The 27730-nt window shown below is 50.8% G+C and overlaps 2 protein-coding genes and 2 non-coding genes across 8 annotated transcripts; all 4 read left to right on the top strand.

The window, feature by feature from the left end:
• The first annotated feature begins 61 nt into the window (after positions 1-61).
• On the top strand, positions 62-14876 carry ZNF213 (zinc finger protein 213). 5 transcript variants are annotated; one of them, XM_045820576.1, is made up of 7 exons: positions 62-3000; positions 7747-8621; positions 10310-10810; positions 11467-11590; positions 11791-11861; positions 12051-12174; positions 13276-14876. In XM_045820576.1, exons 3-7 carry the CDS (start codon positions 10412-10414, stop codon positions 13932-13934), a joined length of 1377 nt encoding a protein of 458 aa, XP_045676532.1. In that variant the 5' UTR covers positions 62-3000; positions 7747-8621; positions 10310-10411; the 3' UTR covers positions 13935-14876. The 5 variants fall into 5 exon arrangements, with proteins under 5 accessions (XP_045676532.1, XP_045676534.1, XP_045676533.1 ...); XM_045820578.1 differs by lacking the exon at positions 7747-8621; XM_045820577.1 differs by lacking the exon at positions 62-3000 and having other exon boundaries at positions 5570-8368.
• Positions 14877-15893: 1017 nt separating this feature from the next.
• LOC123807205 (caspase-2-like) lies at positions 15894-22168 on the top strand. The gene is made up of 12 exons (XM_045820840.1): positions 15894-16028; positions 16114-16254; positions 16341-16536; positions 16644-16732; positions 17548-17658; positions 17797-17964; positions 18516-18738; positions 19062-19178; positions 19583-19657; positions 20159-20262; positions 20783-21040; positions 21834-22168. Exons 1-11 carry the CDS (start codon positions 15954-15956, stop codon positions 20906-20908), a joined length of 1425 nt encoding a protein of 474 aa, XP_045676796.1. The 5' UTR covers positions 15894-15953; the 3' UTR covers positions 20909-21040; positions 21834-22168.
• On the top strand, positions 21707-21779 carry TRNAR-CCG. Its single transcript has one exon. It is a non-coding gene; the product is annotated as a tRNA-Arg (tRNA).
• Positions 22169-23219: 1051 nt separating the features above from the next.
• On the top strand, positions 23220-23292 carry TRNAR-CCU. Its single transcript has one exon. It is a non-coding gene; the product is annotated as a tRNA-Arg (tRNA).
• Positions 23293-27730: the final 4438 nt, after the last annotated feature.

The following is a 27730-nucleotide window of genomic DNA, read 5'->3' as shown; positions in this document are numbered from 1 at the left end:
CTCCGTCTTGGGGTGGGTTGGGGTAGGGAGGTATGGGGTGGTTGGGGGAGCTGGTGGCTGACCCCAGACTGGGAGGCTCCTGTGTCCACGACATGTCCTCAAAAAGGCATCGCGGAGTCATTGCTTTTAGGGGCCTCTTCCCCCATCCTTGACTTGGCTTGGAGCCCAATCCAGATGGTTGGGACCATAATTCTCCAGGTAGAAGCTTCTTAGCATAGAGGTTTTAAGACCTGAATCTAACCAGCCACTTCTGGAATTGTGGACCCCCTGCTGGGTGCCCTGCAGCTGCCTCACTTTCATCCCAGGGGCATTGCCCATTGAGCCCTGGCTCCCTTGGCTTTTTGGGAGCCAGGGGTGGAACAGAGCCAGCTTGGGAGTTCATACTTATTGTCTCCTGCCTGCCCTGTCTCTTGGTTCAGGCACCAAGGCCAAGTTTTATGGCTGGACATTTTGCATCTGCTACTGGGGCCCATTGGTGATCCAGCGAGAATTCCACACTTGTTGGGGACCAGTGTCCCTCCTTGGCCTCTTCGCACATGTCCTTTATAATTTGCCCTACTCAGCTGTGCCTGGTGGTTTTACTCCTGGCCTTCTGGTTTTAGACTTCTGTAGTTTCTATTTCCTATTCTCTACTATTTTTCCTGGGAGGGGTGGGCTCAGCCTGCTTATTATCCAAGATTCACAGCTTAGCTTGTGGGATAACATGCAGTTCTGACCTTGATGTCTGCATCATGGAGGTCATTGAAATCCCACCTATCTCTTTGGATCATGGAGCCACCAGGGTGGCTGCAGCCCTGGTTGGCTCCCGGCTCCTAAGGGACGAAGTGGCTTGAACAGGATGGCAGACTGAGAATAGTAATAATAGCTGCCAGTTGTTGGGCAGCCACCCTGCCAGGCTTGGGGCCAAGCACCCTATATATGTCACCTACAGTGCCGAGCAGTGGGTTTTATTCTAGTTTTATAGATGAGGAAACAGGCTGGGAAAGAAGTCCATTAACTTTCGCAAAGCCATACAACCAGAAAGCTGGAAGCTGAGGTTCAGAGCCAAGGATTTTACCCTGTAAAGAATACCCCTATTTCCACACACCCCAACAGCTATTGACTGTAATTAACGCATGATATTATGAGGCAGGGCTGTCTAAAAAGAGTAGACAGACAGCAGACTTGACCTGGCATGCTGGACTCAGCTGGAGATGGGGAGAGGAAGGAGCATATAATCATTGGGATGCCAGGAAGCTGCTGACCAGTGGGAGCCAAGGCAGGACTCGGTGGCATCTGGGAGGTCTCAGTGGGATCTAGGGTTAAGTTGCTGGTAAGAAAGAAAGCAGTTTCCTCCCTTCTGCTTGTTTTCATGGCTCTGCTCACAGCCAGAAATGGGATTTCTCTGCTTGGCTCAGGGTGAGGGCTGATAGGGCTCACACACAAAAGCAGGCTTGCTACCCCCAGGAGCTGGTTTTCTAATGAAGGAGACGGAGGTGGGAAGGAGACTTAACACTGGGAGCTGCCATCACTTGGCACAAGCTTAGCAAAGAATATTCATTCGCACAGTGGCTATTTGCTTTCTTGGGCTTCACAGCTAGCATGTCAGGACTTGAACCACTTAGAGGTCTCTCAGGTGAGTGAAGGAGTCATATAAAGGCTCCACTCTGGCCTATGAAGAGCTCAGAGACCACAGCATCCAGGAGAAACGGTTTTCCCTTTTCATAGCAGGGTGCAGAGGAGTGTGATTTCAAGAACCCCACAGGTTTCTGTCCATTCCTTCCTGGATGTCTGTCCAGAGGTCACCATCCTGGCACAGACCAGGAGAGAGCATTTAAGAGTGGAACTTGGCAGTTTGGAAAATATTTTGAGAAGAGCCACTAAGACTAAGGATGTATCTGGGGCATCGTGGAAGGGCCTAGAATGTCAGGATGAAGGGTGTTCTTGATTTGGTGACTGACGGACCACCACTGAGAGATAGCAGGCTGGGGGTCTTGGTATTTCTGGGTATCGGTTGAGAGGAAAGCTTAGAGGTGTAGCCTGCTTCCTCCTTGCTTCTCACACCTGACATACCAGTTTCAGGGCACTGCGGAACCCGACCTGAATACTTACCGTTGACCTCCACGCAGTCAGGAGGAGGGCGATAGAATATTTCCTCCACCCTCTATGCAGCCCTAGACTCAGCCCAGGTGCTGGCTGAGGACACTCAGGGGCCAGCTGGTCACGCAGCCCTTGCCTTGCGGAGGCGTCGGCTTCAGCGCAGAGTTTTCCTGGGACAGCTCCTCTCGAGCTTGAGTAACCACACCAGGCAGTGAGTCTGAAAACCCCTTGGGGTCTCCAGAGCCCCCTACACCCGGTGGTCTCACTGCTCGGAGAGCCAATTCTGGAAGGCCCCGCCTTTAGCCAATCAAGGGTCCAGACGAAGAGAGAGGCGGGCACTATTAAAATTGGCCAATCACCGCTGACAACCTCTGAGGACAGTTTTGGCCCCCACCCCCTATGCCCCCAAGCCGCGTGACTGACAGCGCTATTGTCCCTAAACTCATGACTTTCCCTTTTCCTCCTTCATTCCGCGCGTCAGTTGCAGAAAGAACCAACCACCCATGATAGGACTCCTGGGATTCGCTGCCAACCCTTGAGCCTTTAGAGCCTTCCCTGGGTCTACCACAGAAATGCCGAGCCTCCTGCCGTCCTAGACGGGTTGCGGATGGAGGGACAGAGCCACTACCGGCTTCTCTTGTGAGCCCCAGCATCCCGTTGCTGTCCCAGAGACCCCGGGAGACTGAGCCTGGCAGCCACTTTTGGCCCCAGTGGTGACCATCTCGTACGCAGGGCAGGGAGAGTCCCGACCTGTGCACCTGGCCCCAGCCCGGACGCCTCCGCTGGCACTCGAGCACGCTCCAAGCCCGGAGCAGGGCCTGACGGTGCTGCCAGTGAGAGTCGGGCGCGAGTGCGACAATGGCCTGGGAGACTGCGATCCTCTTCAGGGGGAGCCGGGTAAACTGAGGAGGCCAGTGCAAGGTGAGGGGGTGGTAAAAGGCATGGAAACGTTAGACAGGGTCTTTGCTGCATTCACTCATTCATTTTTCAAATATAAAATGAACGCGTTTCAGGTTCTTTGCTAAATGTTGAGGAATAACTGATGAAAAAGCCAGACAAAAGCCTTGCCCTCATGGGGTTGGCTGTAGTGGGGGAGACGGGCAAGCAGATAAATGACACATACATTAATTTGAAGTGACAAATGCCAGAAAGAAAGAACGGGTGAAGTAATGGAGGATTCTAGGAACCAATAGAGAAGGCAAGAGGGGGACATTTAAGCTGAGACTTAAAAGAATGACAACATGCCGTTTTACAAGAATTTGGGGGCAGAACCTTCTAAGCTATGAAAACGAAATGAATAAAGGCCCTGACAGGAAGAGAGAGATGTTCCATGAGTTGAAATTGCAACCCTGGTGGGAGGGAAGGTAAGCTAGAGAGGTGAGACTTGTGAGGGGCAGTGGCCTGAGGTTTCTCCCTGGTGTCTCATGGAGCAGCGGTCCCCCAACTTTTTGGGCACCAGGGGCCGATTTTTCCAAGGACGAAGGTGGGGGAGGGGGCAGGCGGGTCAGAGGGTGCCCCGGCGAGCTTCACACGCTGCCTGCCTGCTGTCTGCTCACTGCTGGTTCCTAAACCGGCACCGAGCAGTACCGATCCACTGCCCGGGGTTGGGGAACCCTCTCATGGAGAGTGGAGAATGGGAGGTTATGAGGATGGTCCAACCTTCATGCTCATGCTCCTGATCCAGCCTGTGACATGTGGTCAGGCAGGCTTCCTGCCTGGGCTCCAAATGCACTACTCTCTGACCTGAAACTCCAGGAGCACTCCAGTTTTTCTGTTTTCAACTAATAAATCTCTAGGCCGGCCGTGAAGGTTAATACAAGTGAACAGGCCACTGACCAGACCAAAGTTGAACTAAAATCTAGAAGGGAAAGTGGAAAAATGCCCAGAGGGCCTAATTCCTGCAGCCTCTCATATGCTCTTGTGTTCCTATGGTCACACCCATGACAGATTCCTGGTGATGATAATTCTCTGGGGCTGACCACTCTTTATCGAGCACTTACTGTATGTTAAGAGTTAATAACTGGGCTAAGTGGTCTACTTGTGTTCTCTCATTTATTTAATCCTTGTAACAACCCTGTGAGGTAGTGAGTCAGGATTCAGCTCAACTCCAGATAACAGAGATCCAAAATAACAGGGTCTTAAAACAAGACTGAAGTGTATTTTTCACGATATTGTGTGGCGGTGAGCCAGAGGTAGGCAGCCTATGGCAGAACCGGTGTGGGAGCCCTAATCTACACAGTCAACAGAAACCCAGGCTCCTAGCCTGCTTGCTGCTCCACCACTATTAAAAGTGCCATTTCAGGATCCCAAACCAAGGATTTATACATGCTGATTTTAAATTAAAAATTTTATATATATTTTATTTTGGATTTCAGAGAGAAAGTAAGGGAGGGAAAAAGAGAGGGCAGAAAACATCGATTGGTTTCCTTCCATACACACCTCAGGGGACCAAATCTGACTGGCATGTGCCCTGACCAGGAATCGAACTGGCAACCTTTCGGTTCACAGGACAATGCCCAACTGACTAAGCCACACCAGCCAGGGCTTAAATTAAAAGTTTTAAAAATTTATCAGTTTTAGAAGAAGGGAGAGACACACATTGATTTGTTTTTCCACTTATTTATGTATTCACTGGTTGATTCTTTTTTACAAAGATTTTATTTATTTATAGAGAGAAGGGAAGAGAGAGAGAAGGAGAGAAACATCGATGTGTGGTTGTCTCTTGCATGCCCCCAACTGAAGAACAGGCCTGAAGCCTAGACATGTGCCCTGACTGGGAATCAAACCAGCGACCCTTTGTTTCACAGACCAGCACTCAATCCACTAAGCCACACTAGCCAGGGCTCTTTGGTTGATTCTTGTATGTGCCCTGACTGAGGGTCAAACTTATAACTTTGACTTTTCAAGGCAATGCCCTAACTAACTGAACTACCTGGCCAAAGCCTTAAATTTTTTAATCAAATGGGAATACTATGTACGACTTTATATTAATAATTTTCAAATTATAGATGAAAATGATGATTTCCTAGAAAAAATAACTATCGACATTTATTCAAACAAAAAAAATTTAGTTAAGAAGACAGAAATTCTGAATATTCAATATCCCACAGAATTATAAAAATATCTACTTTTTCTATTTCTGTTTTTTTAAATCCTCACCCAAAGATATGTTTACTGATTTTAAAGAGGGAAGAAGGGAGCGAGAGAGAGAAAAAACTCAATGTGAGAGAGAAACATCAATCAGTTGCCTCCCATACACATCCCAATTGGGGATCGAACCTGCAAACTTTTGGTGCACAGGGCAACTCTCCATCCAACTGAGTCACCTGGTCAGGGCTCTATTTTTTAAAAAAGATTTTATTTATTTATTTTAGAGAGAGGGGAAGGGAGGAAGAAAGAGGGAAAGAAACATCAATGTGTGGTTGCCTTTTGTGTACCCCCTACTAGGGACCTGGCCCAAAACTCAGGCATGTGCCTTGACTGGGAATTGAACCAGTGACCCCTTGCTTTACAGGCTGGCACTCAATCCACTGAGCCACACCAGCCAGGGCTCTATTTCCATTTTGAATGAAAGAACTCTTAGTAGGCAGTAGTGATAGACAGGGTATACATTCTGGTTGTAATAGAAATCCAAAATAACAGTGGCTGAAACATGATATCTCTTTCTCTCTAACATCACCTGCCTGGGTATAAATCCAGGGCTAGTTTGGTGGCTGCACAGTCATCCAGGAGCTCAGGAACCTTCCATCTCATTGCTTTGACACCCCTGGGTGTTACTCTCATCTGCATGATCCATGCCGCTACATCCAAATTCCTACAAGCAGTTGGGGAAAACAAACTAGAAAGACATGACCCATCCCTTTCCATTAAGACTTATGTGTCATGTCTGCTCACATCCCATTGGCTTCTATTTAATTACATGGCCATACTTAGCTGCAGGAGAGGCTGGTAAAATATGTTCTTTATTCTGAATAGACATGTACCCATCCAAAAATTCTTACTATAGAAGGGGAAAACTGATGCTGGGGAACAACTAGTAGTCTTTTGCTACAAATGAGAATAGGTGCTTCTTAATATGATCATGGCTATATATCAGAGACAAACAATAAACAATCATAAATCATTAAAAGTATTTTCATTAACCAAGGCAATGCTGTCTGCTGTCCTAACATTGTTTAGGGAGTTCTGGACAATACTATTAGACTAAGGCCATAATGAATATAAATTCTGGAAATGAGTATACACTTATGGCAGAAATTTTATGTTTAAAATTATAGATTATATTTTCTAGCTAGAAAAATAAACTAAAACACTATCAGAGGAAAAGAAGCTGCAATTAGGTTGTCAATTTCAATATATTTGTGTGCAATTATCATCAACCAATAATTCCCAATAGAATATATGGTATGTGTTTGTTACTAATTTGTCTCAGCCCCCAAAACACTCTTTTTGTCCTGCTCTTTGTGATACTGAAGCTGGCCAGGTCCTATAGACATTTCTCTTTTGTTAGACAATTTGATGTTGGTTTTTGCCAATAGAGGGATTTGGAAGAACACTGTAGGGCCCACACCTGTGAAAGGGGACTTTCAAGTTCCTTCTTCCCCATGTGGCTTTCTATTGAGGCCATTAAAGGGAGGGGGAGCCCAGTAGCATCCACTTAAGCAGTCTTCATAGACCATTCTTGGCTCATGTTCTCCAGCAAGTTCCTCAAGCAAATGCAACAAAGGGTATGTAGAAATGTAGAAAAAATGGAAACTAAATGTCTAAGAGTAAGGGGCTTTACATAAAATATTGAACTCCCATCTATGGGAGCTTTAGTGTGCAGCTCTTGAAACAGATGAATTCTTTTATTTATAAATGTTGATATGGAAAAATATCCCTGATAGACTTGAGTCAACAAAACTCTACTAGGTGGAGGAGGGTGTAAGGGAGATAAATGGTGATGGAAGGAGACTTGATTTTGTTAACCAGTGTCACCCCAATAGATTCAATAAAAAGGAAGGAAATGTTACTTATATAGAATGATTCCAGATTTGTCAGAAATATTCATGTCCTGGCTGGTGTGGCTCAGTGGGTTGGGCGTCCTGCAAACCCAGGAGTTATCAGTTGGATTCCTGGTATGGGCACATGACTGGGTCGTGGGCCAAGCCGCCAGTTGGAGGTGCCGGAGGCAGCTGGTGGAGAGAAACATTTTTCTCCCTCTTTCTCCCTTCCTTCCTCTCTAAAAATAAATAATTTTTTAAAGAGGAAATATTCATAGATGTAGAACAGACTAAAATACTGAGTGCTTATTTCTGAATGGCCTCATTAGAAGTATTTTAAACTTTCAGTTATTCAACAAATATTGTGCCAGAAACAATTCTAGGTATTGGGAGTAGGGCAATGAAAACAGTGTGACTTCATGGAGCTCATAGTTGAGTAGTAAGAGATGAATATTACACAAATATGCCAGGTACTGATAAAAGAAAGAAAAATAAGGGCAGAACCATGGCGGGTGTGTATGTGCTGCTTAGTTAGGAAAAGCCACTTTGAGGGAGTGACATTTGAGCAGTGTGAGGAACCTAGCCTTGGGAATATCGATACCTTTATAATTTCCCATATTTTATTAATTTTCCACACTAAGCATGCAGTGCTTGCATAATCAACATAAAGCTTTTTCTATTTCAGAAAAGTATCTGGAGCCTCAGATCTCCAAGTAGAGGAGTAAGTAGAAAGAGTAGGAGCAGGCCCAAATAAGTGGGCAGTTGAACCCAGAACTTCCGGACACAGCTCGCCGGCTCTAGATTCAGTCTGGCCCGGGGACTCCCTCCGCTCGGGTTGCCGGTGGAAGAGCACGGGACTGCCTGGGGTCAGAGTCCCCGCCTGAAGAAAACCCTGCCGAGCGACCCCGGCCGACGCTCGGGTATGGAGAATAGCCACAGAAGGCTCCGTGCTCCTTCCTGGGCTGCATTTCCCATGCTCACCGAGAGTCACAGCAGCAGAAAAATCTGAAGGATAAACCAAGAGCGATTACAGCAGGAGTCTAAAAGTAGATCATAACCCACCGTCAGGGGTGTTGTCGTGTCTGGTACCGCTGCCTTCTAATTGGTCAGCCCTGTAAATTCTCCCAAGTTCATTGGTCATCTATCACGGCTTATGACAAGCTCAATGGGAGAACAGCCTCCTGGGGAGTGTAGTTCCAAGTACTTAGAGTCGCGCATGCGCTGTGCCTTTTCCCGGAGAGCTCTGCGCGAACTTCCGGTACCGGGATCTGGAGGCTGAACAGGGAACGCCTGGGCGGCTGTGGGAGGTGTGTGGCTCGGGGGCGGGACCGTTGACACGGCCTCCGGACTCCGAGGTCGAGCGCGGGTCTCCGGGTGGGTGGGGTCCGCGCCCTCAGGCAGAGGCTGAAGTGGGGGAAGTGCTGCGGGGAGCCCGGGCGTATGTACCCCTTCCCTGCCCCGCCGCCTCTCAGCTCCGCGCAGGCGAGGCTGCTGGGGACCGAGCACGGGGCTCCGGCCCGGTCCGCGTTTCCGCCCGCCGCGTCCTGCCAAGCGACCCTGGTGAGTCCCTCGCCCTCTCCGAGCGGACCGTCCTCGGTCACTAGAGGATGAGAATGGAGCGAGTACCTTTGAGGGATGTTGTGAAGAGTACAAAAATAAAGTGCTTTCCCTGGCCGGGTAGCTCAGTTGGTTAGAGCGTCGTCCGGATACCCGGCGGTTGCAGGTTTGATCCCCAGTTAAGGCACAAATAAGCAACCAATGAATGCATAAATAAGTGGAACAACAAATATGTTTCTTTCTCTATATATCTCTATCTCTCTACCTCCTCCCTCCCCTCTCCCCCTCTCCCTTCCTCTCTAAAATCAATAAAAATTAAAAAAAGAAAGAACAAAGTGCTTAGTGTGTAGTCGAGAAAAGGACTGGAACCAACCTGAATGCCTTACTCGGGTATTGGTTCAGAAACTGGAATACATCCAAACCGCCAAATCTAGAGCAGCTAATGAAGAAGCATTGTTAAGTGGGAAAGCATATTTCAAAATAGTTTGTGCAATAAGACCTCAGTTACGTGAAAACACAAAAACACTTTTTCATTTCTGTAGGTACACTTTTAGTAAATGCACAAGGAAAGGCCTGGGAGTTCAAATGTCAGATTGTTAATGGGAGGGTGCACAGTGTTGTGGAATGGAGAGTTTCTCTTTTATGTATTTCTGTATTGTGTAAATCCCCCCATTTTTATTACAGTGGTTTGTATCACTTCTTTATAGAATCAAAAAAACAAAGTTCCAAAATACACGTTTCAGGACTTTTGTGAAGAGTGGCAATATAAGGTATAAATATATGTCATACATTCACATGCACCCAAGGATAAATGGCTTAGGAAGGTGCCTGGTGCCTGTGAACCCATCGCTGACACCCCTGGGCCACATGTAATTGGAATTCAAAGGTTTTTAAATTTGAGACTCAAGGATACAGAGAACAAACTGACAGCTGTCAGAGGGGAGGGGGTTGGGAGCTGGGTAAGAAGGGTGAAGGGATTAAGCAAAGATAAAAAAGGAAGACTCCTGGACTAGACTGCAGTATGAGGAGGAATGCTGGAGAGGGGGGAGGGGAGTGGTGGAAGGGGTAGAAGAAGGTAAAGGGGGGAATAAATGGTGATGGCAGGAGACTTGACTTGGGGTGAACACCATACAGATTATGTAGAATTGTATAGCTGAAACTTGTATAATTTTAGTAACCAATGTCACCACAATTTATTCAATTAAAAAATGTTTTCAAATTTTAGAAAGATAATACAGTACATGTGGTATGTTGGGTAACCCTTGCCAGCAGAATCTAGGGCAACACTCAACAATCAAACGTGTTAATTATTTTTTTTATTGAAGTGTAATACACAGAAATATGCATAGTAAGGACAGCTTGATAAATTTTTACAAACTGAACAAATACATTAATATTTATGCCATAAAACATATAAACATTTACGTTAAGTGTGATAAATGGAGATTACACACTTGCTCCTATCAGTAGGCCAGATGGTAAAAACCTGGGAGTTTGGGATTTCAGAGCTGAGGATAAGGGGCTGTGGACCTGTATCGGTAGGAGACTGTGACAGGAGCAAGACATTACTGGAGAGCCTAAAAAAGGCCTCAGGGCTGGTAAAGGATAGAAGCCAAAGTCCTTGGATGTCCCTCCAGGCTGGTGTTTGCTTCTGTACCTCCCCTGCTCCTGCTATTTTGCTCTTTCCCTAGGAGTCCAGATGCTGGCCCAGCTGCCACAGGAAATCCCTCTGGGACACTGAAGGGCAGGCTCCTGGGTGGAGGCCCACCAACCCTGAGCCTTAGGCCAGGGGAATGGCAGCCCCCTCGGAGCCTCAGGACCAGGCCCCAGGGGAGGGAGAAGGGCTTCTCATTGTGAAGGTGGAAGATTCCTCCTGGGATCAGGACTCTGCCCAGCAAGAGGATGGCAGGGATTCTGAGGCCTGCCGCCAGCGCTTCCGGCAGTTCTGCTACAGGGATGTGGGTGGGCCCCATGAGGCCTTCAGCCAGCTATGGGAGCTCTGCTGCCGCTGGCTGCGACCTGAGCTGCGTACCAAGGAGCAAATCTTGGAGCTGCTTGTGCTGGAGCAGTTCCTGAGTGTGCTACCTGGGAGTGTCCAGGACTGGGTGCGAGAGCGGTGCCCAGGGAGTGGCGAGGAAGCTGTTGCCTTGGTGGAGGACCTGCGGAAGCAGCCAGTGAAAGCGTGGCCACAGGTGAGGGGCGCCTCTCACATGAGTCTGCCAGGGATGGTGGGCACTCAGAGCCAGAGGGAATGTTCACAGGCAGGTGCTGCCTGTCTGAAAGACACTGTCCAAATAAGCCTCGTTTCTTTTTGGTGACTTTGGAGGGCAGAGCAAGATCAAAGTGGGCATGTTCCAGGAAGGCAGGTTTTAGCTCCACATAGGCTCTGCAAATGTTTATTCATGTTCTCCTCTAGGCCAGGCACTGGGAATATAGTGCTATGCATAGTGAGAGCACCAGAGGGGGCATGAGAAGGTAGAGCTGTCCATGTGAACCCTGCTGTCTTATGGGGTGTTGGGTCCTTGACCCTGGCAGCATCTGGGGATGTGCTAATGAGTGACTGGGGTGTGGGGTTCTGCCCTTCACAGGAAGGTCTCCCCTCACACTCCCTTGCTAAATGGCTCTGTGATTCTATCCTTTGGGTGCTGGTTCTTGCCTTGTGCTTGATCAGGGCACATGGCAGTGCCTGGTATCACATTCTCCGCTGGACTTTCCTGGGGTCCCGTATTGATCTCGCCCCAAACCCCAGCCTCCTGAGGGATATGTCCTGTGTCTCCTTCCCAGGGATTAAATTCTGTCTCCTCTGTCTGGTCTCAGTGCTGATGAGCGTATTGTGGTTCCTGCACAGGACGTGCCCTCAGAGGAGGTAGAACCTGAGGCTGCAGTCCAGGGATCCCAGGCCAAGGGACCTCCCCCAAAGGTGGGAGCACAAAACCAGCCACCTGTACCTTGGGAGCAGCACAGCCATGGTGGTGAGTAAGCTTGTAGGCTGCAGAGCAGCTGGGCAGGGGTCTGGCTCCTTCCCGGGCATCGCCCCAGGAGTAGCAGGAAGGTACTTATTCCATGAAGCTTAGGCATGTGCGTGCATGTGTGTGCCTGCACGTGCACAGAAGCCTGTGGGGATTCTCATTCCTGGCTTCAGCTGGCCCCTCTCAGGCTTGTTTTCTTTCAGTCCAGCTTCCTGCTCTTAAAGAGGGGAGAACCAAACAGAAAACAAATGCCTGCCTTGCCTCTGAGATCCGTGTGAGTTACCAGTCCCTTCATTCCCTTTGAGGCCATTGGTACTTTCCTTCTCGAAACCTCTTCAATCCACCCTGCTGCCTCCTGGGCCCATCCTGTTCCACATCCCAACCCTCTTCCTCTCCCCACCCGTAGCTGCCTGGGGAGTCCTGAGCAAGGTATCCCTGAGTAGGGTTTCTCTCCTCTTTTCAGGGACCTGTGACATTTGGAGATATTCCCTTCTATTTCTCCCAGGAAGAATGGGGGTCCCTGGACCATGCTCAGCGGGATCTTTTCTGGGACATAAAGCGGGAAAACTCCCGGAACATTGCCCTGGGTAAGCAGTAGGTGCAGCCAGGACCCTTGGGATCCTTAGCTCCTTTGAGCTGGAGGCAGCAGCCTCCTAGGGGAGTCCTAGTAGCTGAGGGGGGGCCAGGCAGGCCACATTCCTCTGCACATCCTGCTGGAATCCTCAGTCTTCCTCCTCACTCCCTCTCTGCTGGCTCCAAAGTGGGCTTTCGCCAGCTCTCTCCAAGAGCCCTGGCTAATTTCTTTTTTGTGTGTTAATATTCATTTTTCTCTGGCTGTGAACATATATTGAAATATGATGGGTGCTTACAACAAGCTAGCGCTCTGCTGAGCATCTGTATGGACAATTTGTCAGGTGATTCTCACAGACCGGTGCATAAGTGTTGTCCTTGTTTTATAGACAAGAGACCTGAGACTCCGATCAATAGACACCAAAGGGACAGAGTTGGGACTCAGTCCAAATGGTGGTCACAAGGCCCCCCAGGCTGCCTTGTGAGGGGGTGCCAGCAGTGAAAACACATGCCGTGCACCGAGGCCTGGGCCCAGTGCAGTAGAGGCCTCACTGCCGGGTCCCTCTTCAAGCCAGGGCCGTTCTGAGCACTGGGGGTCATCTCATTTAGTTCACACAAGTCAAGGGTGTGGGCTGGGATCCCTGTGGATCCAACTCTGTTCTTGAGTCAACGAGCCAAAAGTTTGTGTAGTGAGAGGAACCACAGTAGCTGAACCCATGTGGTTCCTCAGTTTCTGGTAATAAGTAGTGAGAGTTTGGAATATTTACGAACTTTACCTTCATCTGCTCAGTTTTGGAGTTTGAATAGCCGGGTTCAGAGAGTGGAGTGTTGGACCCCAGTGTTGAAGGGAGGCATAGATTGGTTAGTGGTATAATTAATGCCACTGGGGCAGGATAAGCAGACTCCTTGCCTCTGCCTCTTGCCTCTGCACTGTTTCTCTGCCAGCCTTTTATTATGTCCCATTTTATGGATGAGGAAACCGAGGCTCAGGTCTGTCCCACCTAGGACTTTCTGAACCTGACAGCCAAAGTGCTTGTCACTGCGTCTGTTTCTGCCTTGCCTCAGCTCTGAGCCCAGACCAGATGGGACTGAAGAGGCCACCTCCTCTCCACTTGCAGGTTTGGGGCTCAAGAGACAAAGGGGACCATCCCGGCTGGAGGAGGCGGTGAGGGTGCTCCCAGGCCAGGCCGATAACGATGTGGCTGTGGCCTGGAGCCCTGAGGAGGCTGAGTCCTGGGAGAGTGAGGCCCGGCCAGGGGTGCCCTTGGAGCCCGTGGCTGGTTCAAGGCGGGGGCGGCCGCCCACACGCAGGCGCCAGTTTCGGGACCTGGCAGCGGAGAAGCCACACAGCTGTGGCCAGTGTGGCAAGCGCTTCCGCTGGGGCTCAGACCTGGCGCGCCACCAGCGCACGCACACAGGCGAGAAGCCGCACAAGTGCCAGGAGTGCGAAAAGAGCTTCCGCAGCTCCTCAGACCTGGTGCGCCACCAGGGCGTCCACACCGGCCAGAAGCCCTTTTCCTGCTCCGTGTGCGGCAAGAGCTTCAGCCGCAGCGCCTACCTGGCGGACCACCAGCGCATCCATACGGGTGAGAAGCCCTTCGGCTGCAGTGACTGCGGCAAGAGCTTCTCGCTGCGCTCCTACCTGCTGGACCACCGGCGCGTGCACACCGGTGAGCGGCCCTTCGGCTGCGGCGAGTGTGACAAGAGCTTCAAGCAGCGCGCCCACCTCATCGCCCACCAGAGCCTGCATGCCAAAATGGCCCAACCCGTGGGGTGAGGGTTGGGGTAAGGGCTAGAGGGATCTCGCGGGAGGCGGAGCAGCAGGATAGCCACTTCTCTCTGCTGCCACCTCCTGCAGTCACAACCCCCACTGCCTGCCCCACACTGCCCCAAGACCTGGTGATCACCTCCATGTAATGGAAATCCCCTGTGACCTCGTAGCCATTCTTCCGCCCTGGGGGTTTCTCTTGCTGTTTGGCCTCCTAAAGCCCCAGCACATACATTCCTGGCAAGTGGCCTCAGTATGGGAGAAAGGCTGAGGCAGCAGGGAAGTGTGGGAACCCCCTCAGGGCCTGGGGTCCTCTATCCAAGAGACTCCCCTCAGCCTTGCCCGTGGCTCTTTGTTCCCCCACTTCTTGGCTGGGTCCATGGGCCAGGCCCTCTGCCCTAATAACCTGTGCCTTCCTGCAGGGGTGGAGGACAAGTTTTGACCACTAAGGTGCTGACAGGCTCTAGGAGGCTGTCCCAGACCTGTGGATCTAGGTCCTGGGTGGGGCCAAAAGGGCTTTCTGGCCTCTACCCCCGCCTGTTTCCGTGACCACTCTGTCCTGTCCTGGTGACATGGAAGTTGCCAGCACTGATCTCCACTGATTTCCCCCTTGAGAGACTGGAGGTCTACTGTGCAGAATGAACAGGCCAGTGGAAACCCACTGCTCCCACACTCACCTCCAGAGACGTGGAGTTGTGGCACTTCACACTAGCGCTCCGTCAGTGCTGTGGCACTGACCCCTCAGGCAGTGCATCCCACGTCTGCGTCGTGGGCAGATCACAGGGACAACCACGGGCTCTCCAAAGGCGCTGGCCCAGCCTGCCTCAAAAGGGTAGCAAAAGGATTTGAATAAACATGGAACACTGCCCTGGCCGGTGTGGCTCAGTTGGGCATACAATAATATCTTTCTCCCTCCCTTCCCCTCTCAAAAATAAAAAAATTTAAAACTTCCTCCAGGCTGTTCTCTTAGCTGGTGGAGGAACCTAGACTTCGTACCCCTTGGTCTCCTGACCTGGTCGTCCTGGGGCAGCTACCAGATGGGGCCACATTCCTGACTTCCAGGTGGGCTGGGCCCCAAAGGGCAGCCATGAGCCTCGGGACTCTAGTCCTGTGTTAGCCAGGGGCAGCTCAGGATGACAGCTGGTGGCATTCCTCCCTATCCCAAAAGAGCTGGGCAGGGGTCTTCGCCAGGCCACTCCCTCTCTCCCTGTGGGTGAATGAGGAAACAGGCTCAGAGGCAGGGCGACTGGTCAGGGTGGTGGTGGTGTGCTCAAATCCATAGGAAGGGGGCTGCTGAGTCAAAGCGGCCCCCGTTCCCCACACTGCCCACTGACCACTCGTGTCAGAGCTTCTTCCACCCCTACCGGTGGTGGCCTCAGCACTCACTTGAGGAATGGTGGGGCTGGCGGAGACAAAACGTTCTGTTCCCTGGTCTGTGTGCCACCCTCTCTGCCCCCTGGGCCTTTCCTCAGCCAGCCCCACTGCCCCCAGTTAAATACTTGCTACCTCCTGAGGTTGCTGGGACAGACCCCACTTCTCAGATGAAGCAACTGGGGTCTTACCATGGACAGCTGGGTCCAGTTAGGGTTTCTGCCTCTGGGACAGTACCCTTCACTCCCTGTACTTTATGCTTGAGGCTGCTGTGTGCATGTCTGAGCACCTTGCATGAGTGAGTAGGGGTGACAGGTGGCAGGAACAGTGCAAACTTTTTTGGATGCTGATTGCTGGCTCAGAAGGGAGACGCTGGGCGTAATGAAATCAGATAAGAGGTGGCCCAGGAACTAAGAATAGGATTGGGCACAGGCTCCTAGTCAGGCAGGGGCATGTCAGTACCAGCCAGGAAGCAGACTGCTGCACCCAAGGAACAGAGCAAGGAGTGGGGCTCAGGACCCAAGGTTCCAAGGAAGGGGGCAGAGTCCGGCTCAGCTCATATGCAGCTGATAGGTCAGAGATCAGGGAGAAGGCAAGGATTGGGATCCAAGGCACCGGGTGAGCTCTGTGCTCAGAGGAAGCATCCGCCTGGCACCAATGGCCTTCCTGGTGTCTGGGACACTGCGGGTGGCTGCGCAAGTGGCAGATGCTCAAGACAGCCTGGGAAGAAAGGTAATGGGAGGTACCGCCTGGCCCAGCCCACGCCTGGCTCCCAACTGAGCCCCACAAGCACATCTCTGGCCTTGCCTCTCCCCAGGGGAAGTACCGTGTGCAGGGTCCAAGGGTGGCCCTGACACTCAGCAGCCCTGAGGTGTCAGCCTCTACAGTGGCTTTCCTGGAGGGTGTGTTCCAGACCCTGGGCTTTGAGAGCTGCTGGAGGAGGGAGGCTTTGGTTCAGGTGAGTCCTAGCTTTCCTACCACCTGCACTCTCAGCCCCATGTGTGGCCTCCCCAGACCCAGGCCTGCCCTTCATTTTTGCCCTAGGACTTCCTTGAGGAGCTGACTGGGTTCCGGAAACAGCTGGTTGCCCATGGGGCCCCTGTGGGCTGTGTCCTAGTGGCCTTGGTGGCCCCCAGTGGGCAGCTGAGGCAGCCACAGAAGTTGGTTTGGGAGCTGAGTGGTTGTGGGGCCCTGCGGGGCTGCCCCAAAGTCTTCCTCTTGCTCTCGAGTGCTCCTAGGGGTGAGTGGCTGGGCTGGGACCCCCACTGTGGGGCAGGGCAGATCAAGGGTGTGTGGGCAGGAGGCCGAGCCTCTGCCTTCAGGCCAACGCTGTTTTTTTCCACCCAGCCGCCCCCGAGCCCGGAGCCTTCCTCACTAGCCTGTGTGAACTCTGTGGCCGCTGCCCTCACTGGTCGCTGCTGCAGCTGCTGACGGAGGTGGGGGCCCCAGATGGGGCGTCCCAGGGAAGGGGCTGTGCCAGTTGCCTCCCCTGAGCCTGTTACACAGATTCATTCACGTGCTTCCCATCCATTTATTCTACAACACCATTCTGCCATTCATTGTCTACGCCAGTGGTGTCAGACTTGTGGCCTTGCCTTTCACCCCCTGCCCACGCCCCTCCTTACACCCACCCAGGATTCCCCAGAAACTCCAACATCTTCCCATCTCCATGCCTTTGCCCCAGCCCCACTCTGTTGGCCATGCCTCCTTGTTGTCCTTGCCGGCCTTGTGCGGTCCCAGAGTGGCAGCGACAGCCTTCCTTACGCTCCCTGAGTCAATGCTCATACCTCTCCCAGACCGGGTCCCCTCCTCCAGGCACTGACTGTTCCATCAGACTGCAGGTCTTTGGAGGGCAGGGTTGGGAGTGATTCGGGTCTGGTTTCAACACCCCAAGTTCTCACTGGATGGTTGAGTGGCCCTGGGTAATCCTGCAGGTGAGAGCTGGACCTCAGCTCTGCTCCTCAGCTCTGCCCAGACTGGTGCCTTCCCCTGAAAGGTGGCGGTCAATAGTATGGCCACTGTATAGTCCATGTCCAGAGGGCCTATGACCTTGAACCTGAAATAGAAGCCCCCTTGTACCCTCCTCCTCCTTCATTTGTTTCCTCGTCCCTCCAATGGCAGGGGACCCCGAAGAGACCGTAGTAGCTACGAGTCTGGCCTGGTCATTCCTTGGAGCCTGGGTCCTGGTTCTCTCCCTACCACGCTCCCCTGGGACAGCCCCGTGAGGGTCCTCTGGCCCCATCCTCCACAGGTCTTCGGCAGGACAGCTGAAGAGTCCTCAGGGGCCATCTACTGCCCAGTCCTTCGGAGCTCCTTGCGGGGGGCACTGTGCCTGGGGAAGGCGGAGCCCTGGCGGCCTGAGGTAAGGGGGCAGGAGAGAGTGTCCAACCATGTGGCAGCAGTGGCAAGTGGGACAGAGGCTCAGGGAGATCCTAGGTGGGGGAGGCAACGAGAGGAAAGGTCCTCAGACCACTTTCGATGCACCTTAACTTGTTTGTAGGCAGAACCCAGCCCCAGCGCTCAGTACGACCAGTCTGGGGACAGGGCTGCCCTCCTGCTAGCTGTCATCCGGGACCGGCCTGGGGCCCAGCACGATGTGGACGCACTGGGGGGCCTATGCCGGGCCCTGGGCTTTGAGACCACCCTGAGGATAGACCCTACAGCTCAGGTGAGCAGCAGCCCTGAACTTCTGGTGGTGCTCTAAAAGAAGGCATCCCCCAGCCCAGGATCCTGGGGACTCTCTAGTAGGCCTCTTGCCATGGTGGGCAGGAAGTGCAGCCCCAAGTCTAACCTCCATCCTCCCTGCTACATGCATTGGGAATCCACTTCGCTGCCTCTGGAAGCCCAGTCTCCATGGCTCCTGTGGCTTCTCAGGCTGACTGTTCCTCTGCCATCCTGCTCAAGGCCCCGGTTGGACCCTCAGGCTTTTCCTGGAAGGATCTCAGTATCCTTCCCCAAAACCCACCAACTCATGGCCCTCCCCTCATGCCTCTTAACTTTTTGGTGCCACAGAACCAGCTGCAGAACCAACCACATGTTACCTCCAGTGAGGCCACGCCAGGCCTCGCGGCAGGGGTTAGAAGGACTTCCTTCCTGGTCCTGAGGCTGGCAGGAGGTGGCAAGAAGGGCAGCAGGGGCTGGAGAAGCCTACCTGGAGGGCCTCCAGGAACTGGAGAGGCAGTGGCTATGGCCCAGGCCTGAATCTTGTTCCCATGTCAGGCTTTCCAGGAGGAGCTGGCCCAATTCCAGGAGCGGCTGGACACCCGCAGGAGCCCCGTGAGCTGTGCCCTCGTGGCCCTGATGGCTCATGGGGGGCCTCAGGGGCAGCTGCTGGGGGCTGATGGGCAAGAGGTACAGCCAGAGGCATTTGTACAGGAGCTGAGCCGCTGCAGGGCCCTGCGGGGCTGCCCCAAGATCTTCCTGATTCAGGCTTGCCGTGGGAGTGAGTGGTGTCTGGGGCCCTCTCTGGAGTCTCAGCCAGGTCCTGGCCTCCAGCCTGGCTCATCCTGCCCTAAATTTCCTCAGCTGGCCCACCTCCTCTCAGAAGCCTGAGTACTAGCCCTTTTCCTGCCCCTTCTTCCAGTGTCTCCTAGAGGTCAAGTCCATGAACTTGAGCATTTCACTCTCAGCACTTTTCATTTTGTGCTCAGAATGTTTCCAACTTGGTAGGCCTGCCTAGAGTTCTGGGGGCTGGGGACTGGACCCCCGGAAGCCTCCCCACATATCTGCTGAATGAAAGGACCTGCCTGTGCCCTCCTTTCCCAGGACACAGGGATGCTGGCATGGGGCCCACTGCTCTCCCCTGGTTCTGGCGCTGGCTGTGGGCAGCACCAGCCACCCCGTCCCACGCCGATGTCCTCCAGATTTATGCCGATGTCCAAGGTGGGTCTGTCTTCCTTCTGGAGCATGGCTTGGGCAGGGCCGGCTGGGCAGAGCTGTCTATCCAGAGCACATTTCCAGGGCTCTGAGCTGGGGCCCTGCTGCCACATCTGTCCCCTCTTTGCCAAGAGGATGGGAAGAAAAACCATCTTAAATCACAAGGGACTTTGAAATCAAGGGCTTCTCCCCTAACTGAACCTTGAAACAACCCTAGAGTCAGGAAGGCGAAATAGCTTTTCTGAGGCCACACAGCTGGTAAGTGGCAGGGCTGAAATTTGAACTCTGATATCTCTTCCCCACTCTGCACTCTTTCCACGCCTTGTGCTGCCCTTGCCCTGGACTCAGGGAGAACCTGGGGCTGGTGGAGTCCTGGGATGCGGGGTAAATGGGCTCGATCCCTCTTTCAGGTAGCAGCTCCAGGGGCCGCACTCCAGGGAGCCGTGACCAAGCAGACATCCTAACGGTCTATGCAGCTGCTGAGGGTAAGGGGATGGCCATCCAGAAGCCCCGTTAGACAGGGCCCAGCATCCTGGCTGGAGATCTGGAGTGGCTTTGGTGGCAACTGGGGTTTGGCATTTGTGGCACAAGAGTACCCATCTGGTTGCAATTAGGCCATTTTCCTGTTATGTTTATTATTTATAATAACAGTAATGCCAGTGAGCATGCATTGCGGGCCAACTATGCCAAGCCCTGTACCTGCATCTTTCCCTCCAGGCTGAAAATTTCATGAGGACAGGGTACTTCTGCCTGTACAGGGCCCTGCCCGGTGCCCAGCACATGGTGTGTTCACAGTGAATGTGTATTCACTGCATAAATATCAAGCAACGACTTCTTTTAGAAACAAGAAGTTCCCGCTCCCTGCCCCATTCCCTTGCCCTGGGGTCCTGTCTACTTGCCCCCACTTCCACTATCAGTCAGCCCCTGGGGGTTGGTGGGCAGCTGGTGGGCCAGTCTGACTCCCTGGCCCTGGTCCCCTGGCCTAGGCTGTGTAGCTTATCGGGATGAGAAGGGTTCCGACTTCATCCAGACGCTGGTGGAGGTCCTCAGAGCTGCCCCTGGGGGAGACCTTCTGGAGCTGCTGACGGAGGTGTGTTGGGGGAGGCGGGCTGGCCACCGGGAGGAGAGGCTAGATGCATCCTTCTCCTCAGCCGAATACACAACGCCCACAGCAGTTGTTAGTCACGCACTCACAGCCTGGGGAGGGTGCCCTGCATGCCAGGCAGGGACACTCAGGATTGCACTAAAACACAGAGTGCCCCAGCAGGGGCTGCGGGGTGCAGGCTTGTAGTAAGGGGGTGTTGTGTCCCTTGGCTCCTGCAGGAGGAGGTGATTGGCTTGTTTGAATAGTTTTGCAGTTGGCAGGGAATTGAAGCTCCTCAGATTCAGGCCGGTGTGGAATGCAGTCCATCTGGCTGGAGGGGGAGGTAACTGGGTGGGGAGCCTTTCATGCTGGGTGTGGGGCATATCTGACAAGAGCCAGGGGACTCATGGCTAGTCCTTTTGGGCCCTATGTGGCCCAAAGATACCAAGACAGCTCTCCTTACAATGCACTGGGTGTCAGGCTGGGCACCAGAAAACCCGGCACAGGCTGAGTGTGGTCCTCGCAGGTCAATCGTCAGGTGTGTGAGCTGGATGTGCTGGGTCCTGACTGCGATGAGCACCGCAAAGCCTGCCTGGAGATCCGCAGCTCGCTGAGGCACCGGCTCTGCCTGCAGCTTCCCAGCCGGTGCTGACAGTGGGTGGCCATACCCCAGTGCCACCATAGACCCCACCCACTTCTCAGTTACTTTACCTACAAATGGGGCATCACAGCAGGGTGCTGGGCACAGCTGGCATGCAATAAACCTCTGTTGATCACTGCATACGTGAGTAGTGCCTGCTTTCAGGGGGGTGGGACAGTAAGTAAAATAATATATGCAATGTGCCCGTCACTTTGTAAAGGCACATTTGTGCCCCTGGAAACCAGATGCTGGGCCTGGGGGAAATGCGGGTGCGGGGAGGGTGGGCAGCATCTGAGACAAACCCAGAATGGGCTAGGCTGGGCTGGATGTCCTGGGAAAGGGCAGCTTTGGGTACATACCACTCTCCCAGCCCACCTGCACACCAAACGGTAGAAAAGCAGAAGACCTGTGCTCTGCCTTCACGACTGTCAGACTCCAGTTTGGGGCCACAGTCCTGGAGCAAAGCACTGCAGATTTAGCGGTGCTGTGATGGGGAAAGCAGTGATGGCGGGAGCAGGGGGCACCTTCTGACCCAACGCGGGCTGGGAGCACGTAGGGAAAGATATCGGAAAGGACCTTCTCAGGTAGGAGGGGCAGTGGAGGCCAGACCGGGTCTCAAATTCACAACAGGACCCGGGGCTAAACTAAATTGAGCGGAGGAACCCAGCTCGGAGCCCCGCCCACATGGAGCTCGAAGGGGGTAGGGGGAGCAGAGCTCCTATCCACTCTGAGAATCCACACTAATGCCTGCCGCGCAGGCGCCTAGACAAAAAGCTTCATGGAAAAAGCTGTGGAGCATTTTTTTCACAGGGCCGCGTGGCCTAATGGATAAGGCGTCTGATTCCGGATCAGAAGATTGAGGGTTCAAGTCCCTTCGTGGTCGCTGTGGAGGTTGGTTTTTCTCCATCTGCTTAATGTTTTCTCCCTCTCTGGACAGCTCCCCACGCGGGTCTAGGACCTACTCTGACAGCACCGCTGCGGGGACTCACGTTGGTGGAAGAAGCCAGACAACTACAGACCCTGAAGCCACCGGCCCAGGGACCCAGGAGTCCGCTGGAAATTGTTTACATGACACATAGTTCAGACGAGGAAAACTGCGTTAGATGAGGGTTTGGACTGTTGGGGTCGGGTGCATTATAAAATGTAAGAGATTATTGTCATGAAAAAGCTTTGGAAATAGTGGTAATGGTTGCGCAATATTGTGACTGTAATTGATGCCACTGAATTGTACATTTAAACATGGTTAAAATGGCAAATTTAATACTATATATATTTACCACAATAAAAGTATGTTAAAAAAATTGAATACATTATTCCTATTTCTTGCACTGAGAGTGTACCCTTAAATTACTATGTGAATGTATATATATATTAAAATTTAAATATCAAGAGTATGCCCAGGATTGAGTCATCATTTTACCCTGGAAAAATGTCCCTACCCGCGGAACCGAATTCTCTCCAAGGGATTCTGGCTAAGCCAATGACAGAGGTGGATGAGAACTTCCCCCCGCAAGAGAACGTGAGGAGAAAGCTAGGAGAATGGTACCCCGGATGCTCGGTGCAGCTGATCTGGGGTCCTGTGGAATATCACTTTCCTTTTCCGTCTTGGTGAAGTTTCTGTGGTTTATTGAGGGCTCATAAATATAAAGAAGAAAAACATCATGAAGATAAGCATTTTAAAGATGGGAAAGAACACCCATCTTATGGTAGGAAAGTAAACGCAGGGTTCTCTGGTGATATTTGAGTCTCATGTTCTGCCACTGGGCTAGCCAGGAAGATACAGAGCTGTTACGGAGAGTCCTAAGGACAATGACCTAAGGCTATTGGGCTCTGCTAAAAACCATGGAGACCTGGGCCCAGATAACACTTTGGGTCTAAGGGCAATGTGGGGTGTAAGATGGAGACAAAGACCTGCACTTTTTCCAAGTGTCTGACTGGTCCCCCTCTCCTCCGGCTGCTACATGCTGCATTAACAAATGTCTTCCTGCTGCTAGTTATTCCGGGCCCCGGATTCTCCTACAAGGAGCGGGAAAGGGTTCTTCAGAAATTAATCCCCTCACTTGTAGCACTGTAAGTGAGGATCGTATCCCAATTCAATGAGCCAGCCGAGTTAACGCCGGCATGGGCTCCGTCCGCACGTGCGCAGTTTCTTTTAGCCCAAGGATGTTGCAAAAGATCTGAGAGGGAGTGTGGATCGAATGTGGAAATAGAGGGGCACGAGGAAGGTTGGGATAAAACCAGAAAACGATATATAACTTACAGGAAACACGAGGAGAGATGAAAAAGATAATAGCCTAATATCACTGCAGGATACCACTTGTCAGCCCTGGTGGCCTAATGGATAAGGCATTGGCCTCCTAAGCCAGGGATTGTGGGCTCGAGTCCCACCCGGGGTAAAGGATTAAAAACAGTCGAGTTTTAAACCCTTTCCAAGTGTGACTAGTAAAAGAAATCAAGGATTTAAAAAAATGAGCCCAGACACACCTTCCACCTGAACTTTGTACATTCTTACCCTCTCATAAAGGTTGTACAGTTTCAGAGGAAGTACTGGTTTCCTTTATACTATTTTAATAACCATATGTTCTACTTGATGATACAGCAGTCATTTATTTTTCTAGATGTGTTAATTGTATTGTGGTTGCATATATACTTAAAAGTCCTCATATTTTATAAACACTCATTTAGAGATTAAGTTATACAACAACTGGATTGCCTTAAAATAATGGGCTAGGTGGTAACTATAGTTAATAATAGTGTACTATAGCCCTGGCTGGTATAGCTCAGTGGATTGAGTACTGGCCTATAAACCAAAAGGTTATTGGTTCAATTCCCAGTCAGGGCATGTGCCTGGGTTATGGGCCAGATTTTCAGTAGGAGGCAACCACACGTTGATGTTTCTCTCTCTCTTTCTCCCTCCCTTCCCCTCTTTCTAAAAATAAATAAGTAAAAATTTTTAAAAATCTTAAAAAAGGAAGTTCCTTTATTAAAAAAATACTGTATTGTATATTTGATATTTGCTACAAGAGTAGACCTTAAGCATTCTCACACACGAGAAAAGGTAAGTACATAATGAAGATAAATACCATTTCTTGAAACTGTCTTGTCAGTTGTGTGTCTGAGGATGTTTGTGTACTGAGTTATGATGTTCAGTGTGTGGTTTACTGTGCGTCATGGTCAACAAAGTTTGAAAGCCCTGGTTTAAACAGTAGGTATATGGATAAAAAAAAGAAAAGAAAAAAGAAAAAAGGTAACTGTGAGCTGATAGACATGTTTGTTAACTGTGATGAATATTTCACAATGTATACGTATATCAAATTGTTACCTTGCACACCTTTAAGATATATACATTTTATTTGTCAATTAAACCTCAGTAAAGCTGGAAAAAATGTAATGGGCTGAATGGAGGCACAAACAAAGCAAGCTTATCCACCATTGACGATGGCTTAGGCTGGGGGACATGAGGGCACACTATAAAATTGTCTGTGCTTTAGTGCATGTTTGAAATAGTTCATGATGAAGTGTATTTTTTGCTTTTTTGTTTTTTTAAATATTTATTTATTTATTTTTAGAGAGAGGGGGTGGGAGAAAGAGAAGGAAGAGAAACATCAGTGTGTGGTTGCCTCTCCCATGGCCCACACTGGGGACCTGGCCTGCAACCCAGGCATGTGCCCTGACTGGGAATCAAACCAGTGACCTTTTGATTCACAGGTCAGCACTCAATCTACTGAGCCACACCAGCCAGGGTGCATCTTAATCTCATTAAACACGGGCTACCACTGAGTTCAGTGCTCAGCCAACCAACTAAGAAACCTGGTGGAACCACATTCAGCTGCATGAGATAACATGCTAAATACAGGCTTTCTGGAAACCGCACCCAAATCAATAAATTCACTACGTGCAAAATTATATCCCAGTGTCACAGGTTCAATTCCCAGTCAGGGTACATGCCAGCAACTGCACATTGATGTTTCTCTCTCTCTCTCTCTCTCTCTCTCTCTCTCTCTCTCTCTCTCTCTCTCTCTCTCTCTCCCTCCCTTCCCTCTCTAAAAATAAATAAATAAAATCTTTTAAAAAAATTATATCCCATCCACCTTTCTCTAACACCCTTAGATCCATTTCCACACATATTCTCCAGGTCTTTGCTGGCACGACTGAGCAAAACTTGCAATACTTTTGGCATATAAGCTATTTTCTCTTGGGTTAGCATTTGTACTCGCTGCCTGCAGCATGCTGATCTGGCTAGTTATGAGGCAAGTGGGAACTAGGGTGGTTGGTGTGGGCTTTTAGAAGAACTGGCATCCCTTTGCAAGACACCTGCTCCAGGTGAGATTATTGTAGGATATGCAAACTCAGGAAAGCTACCCTCTTCAGATAGCAGAGGACGGGCTGCTTTAGAGGTTTAAAACCATGACTAAAGATTCCCAACTTTGTCTGAGCTCACCCAGATGTCCCCAAGACTTTGGCTCTACTCCTCCATAATCCGTGTCATTTCTTCCACATGAAAGCTTTGCTGAGGCTATGCACTCCACTTACATTGTCATTCTGTAATATGCATCATTCAATCATGTATTAAATTTTAACAATATTAGCCCTGCAGTTTATAGATTAGCCTTTATAGCTATAAGATTATTATATGACTGCCGTAAAATGTCCCTGTATCTGAACATGACTGAGGCTGGAAATTTAAAGGCCTGGTCTTGTCATTTTCTTTCTGTAAGCTAGCCAGTACACTCAGAACCCTTTCTGTGCCAGTCCTTGTAGTCACCTTTACTGCCGTAACGGTCAAGTGTGGCAGCCACGTGGTCCCCCAAGGTACTGGTTTCAGTCAGCACTTCATCATTATCTGCCAGGTGATACTCGGCTTGATCACTGTGCGCCGTAACTGGCAGTATGCCATTTCATGTTGGCAAGGGTCTCAATACTGTGTTCAAGTCCAGGTTCATTACTGAGCCATGGTCCATCAGCAGGCAGAATACCAGCCATTGGGGGGTAAGGGAAATGGGGAAAGGTTGGTAAAAGGTATAAACTTCTAGTTATAAGTCATGGGGATCTAATGGATAGAACGGCAGCTACAGTTAGTAATAACATATTGTGCACATGAGATTTTCTGAGAGAGTAGGTCTTGTGTTCTCAACGCATGGACAGTAACCATGTGAGGTGATGAATATTTTAATTAGCTTGGTTGTCATAATTATTTCACAATGTATGGTTGTATCAAATCATCATATTGTGTACCTTCAATATATATGATTTTTGTTTGTTAGTTACATCTCAAGAAAGCTGGGGGTAAAGAAAACCCACTCATTATTTTAACAGATTATTAATGAAAAAATTATTAAGTGGATATAAAGAGTTGTTGTTGAGGCAGAAAGGGGACTCAGAGAAAGTAGCTACCACCTACAGGGCTGGGGGACCAAGGGAAGAGGTAAGATTTTTTTCTTTAATTGATTTTAGAGAGAGAGGAAAGGAGAGGGAGGCATTAATCAGTTGCTTCTCCACCTATGCATTTATTGCCTCTTGCCTGTGCCCTGACCTGGGATCAAACCGCAGCCTTGGTGCCTTGGTACCACACAAACCAACTGAACTACCCAGCCAGGGTGAGGTACGATTATTAGAAGTTAGAAGTTTGGAGAGGATTTAGGGAGCTTGAAAGCAGATCTCCAAAAAAGAGATGCCACTCCACTAGCGTGGGTGTCTTTGAGCTCAGAAAAGAGCTGTAACGCAGTCCTCTGAGGAGGGGACCTCAGTCAGCTTGCGCTGCAGTCTCGGATGAGCTGTGATGAGGCCAATTCTGTGAGTGCTGGGATAACCTCAAACTGGGTTCAGCTGTGGTTTCTGGAATGAATTGTTGCTGCATGGATAAAAAAAGTGGGGGGCAATAGGAACAGGAAAGAGGAGGTAGTGAGTCCTTTCTCCCTCCTCCAGCCTTTCAGTCTCTCTAGTTCCTCCTCTTGGAAAACCTACAAAGACCAGCTGGCAACGCAGAGTCTCCCTAAACAGAGTCAAGAAGGGTGAGTTTGAAGTGGAGAGGTAAGAGTGTAACCTGGCCTATCCCGCTTCTCCCACATCCTTACAGATGTGTCCTGTGTCCCCTTCATAAACTCACTACACAAAAGTCCCTATTTCAGGCTTGCTTCCAGGAAACTTGTCCTAAAACAGTTGGAGCCAGACTCTAAGAATGAGTTTCTGAAGCTGAATCACTTGCTGACTGCCTGGCACCAAGGACCACATCACTGATGGTGGGTAGAGTTTAGAGAGACCCTGGCATGCTGAAGCTGTGCAATTATAAAGGCTGTTGCCTGTGTCTGACTAGGATGGAGTGACGTGTCAGTGATACAGTAGAAATGGTAACTGTAAGGACTGGAATTATGTAGCTCCTGGTGAGTGTCTTCAATGAATTGAAACAAAGAAATAACAGGCTCAGGGTGACTAATCACCACTTCAAAGCAGTGTGAAAGTCTGAGGCCTCTTTGGCAGCATTGAAGTCCACCCACATCTCTTCTATCTGAAAGGCCAGGAAAGCTGAACACCAGGCTCAAGGCCTCAGTGTGAAAGTAGAACTTGAGAAGAAGTGGAATTCTCAACCTCAGTGTGTCTCTTATGCCCGTGTCAGGGTGTCAATAGTGAACAAGGGACCCTCAGACTTGGAATGGGCCTCGCTGGGTAGATGCATCGAGAACCTTGAGCTCTCTGGGCCTGCTAAAGTAGCTCGGGCCTCCAACCCCTTGTCTGAAGACTACGAAGAACCTCAAATGAGGCAGGTACCTCATAGGACAATGTTGGCTTTCTTCAGGACCTGCTCCTATTTCCCTTCCAGGTCACAGGACCAAATAC

The sequence above is a fragment of the Phyllostomus hastatus genome, unplaced genomic scaffold (assembly GCF_019186645.2).
Source record: "Phyllostomus hastatus isolate PE091 unplaced genomic scaffold, TTU_PhHast_1.1 phas_scaffold_442, whole genome shotgun sequence".
Lineage (NCBI taxonomy): Eukaryota > Metazoa > Chordata > Mammalia > Chiroptera > Phyllostomidae > Phyllostomus > Phyllostomus hastatus.
Note: the sequence above shows the minus strand (reverse complement) of the source record. Positions and strands in the feature narration are given on the sequence as shown.

Excerpts from the sequence above, each read along its gene's own strand:
- ZNF213 (XM_045820578.1), top strand. The coding sequence starts at position 10,412 with ATGGCAGCCCCCTCGGAGCCTCAGGACCAGGCCCCAGGGGAGGGAGAA. Across the intron at positions 11,591-11,790 it reads GGAGCAGCACAGCCATGGTG|TCCAGCTTCCTGCTCTTAAA; the intron begins GTGAGTAAGCTT and ends GTTTTCTTTCAG. Across the intron at positions 11,862-12,050 it reads GCCTTGCCTCTGAGATCCGT|GGACCTGTGACATTTGGAGA; the intron begins GTGAGTTACCAG and ends TCCTCTTTTCAG.
- LOC123807205 (XM_045820840.1), top strand. The coding sequence starts at position 15,954 with ATGGCCTTCCTGGTGTCTGGGACACTGCGGGTGGCTGCGCAAGTGGCA. Across the intron at positions 16,733-17,547 it reads TGCTGCAGCTGCTGACGGAG|GTCTTCGGCAGGACAGCTGA; the intron begins GTGGGGGCCCCA and ends CATCCTCCACAG. Across the intron at positions 18,739-19,061 it reads GATTCAGGCTTGCCGTGGGA|GACACAGGGATGCTGGCATG; the intron begins GTGAGTGGTGTC and ends CTCCTTTCCCAG.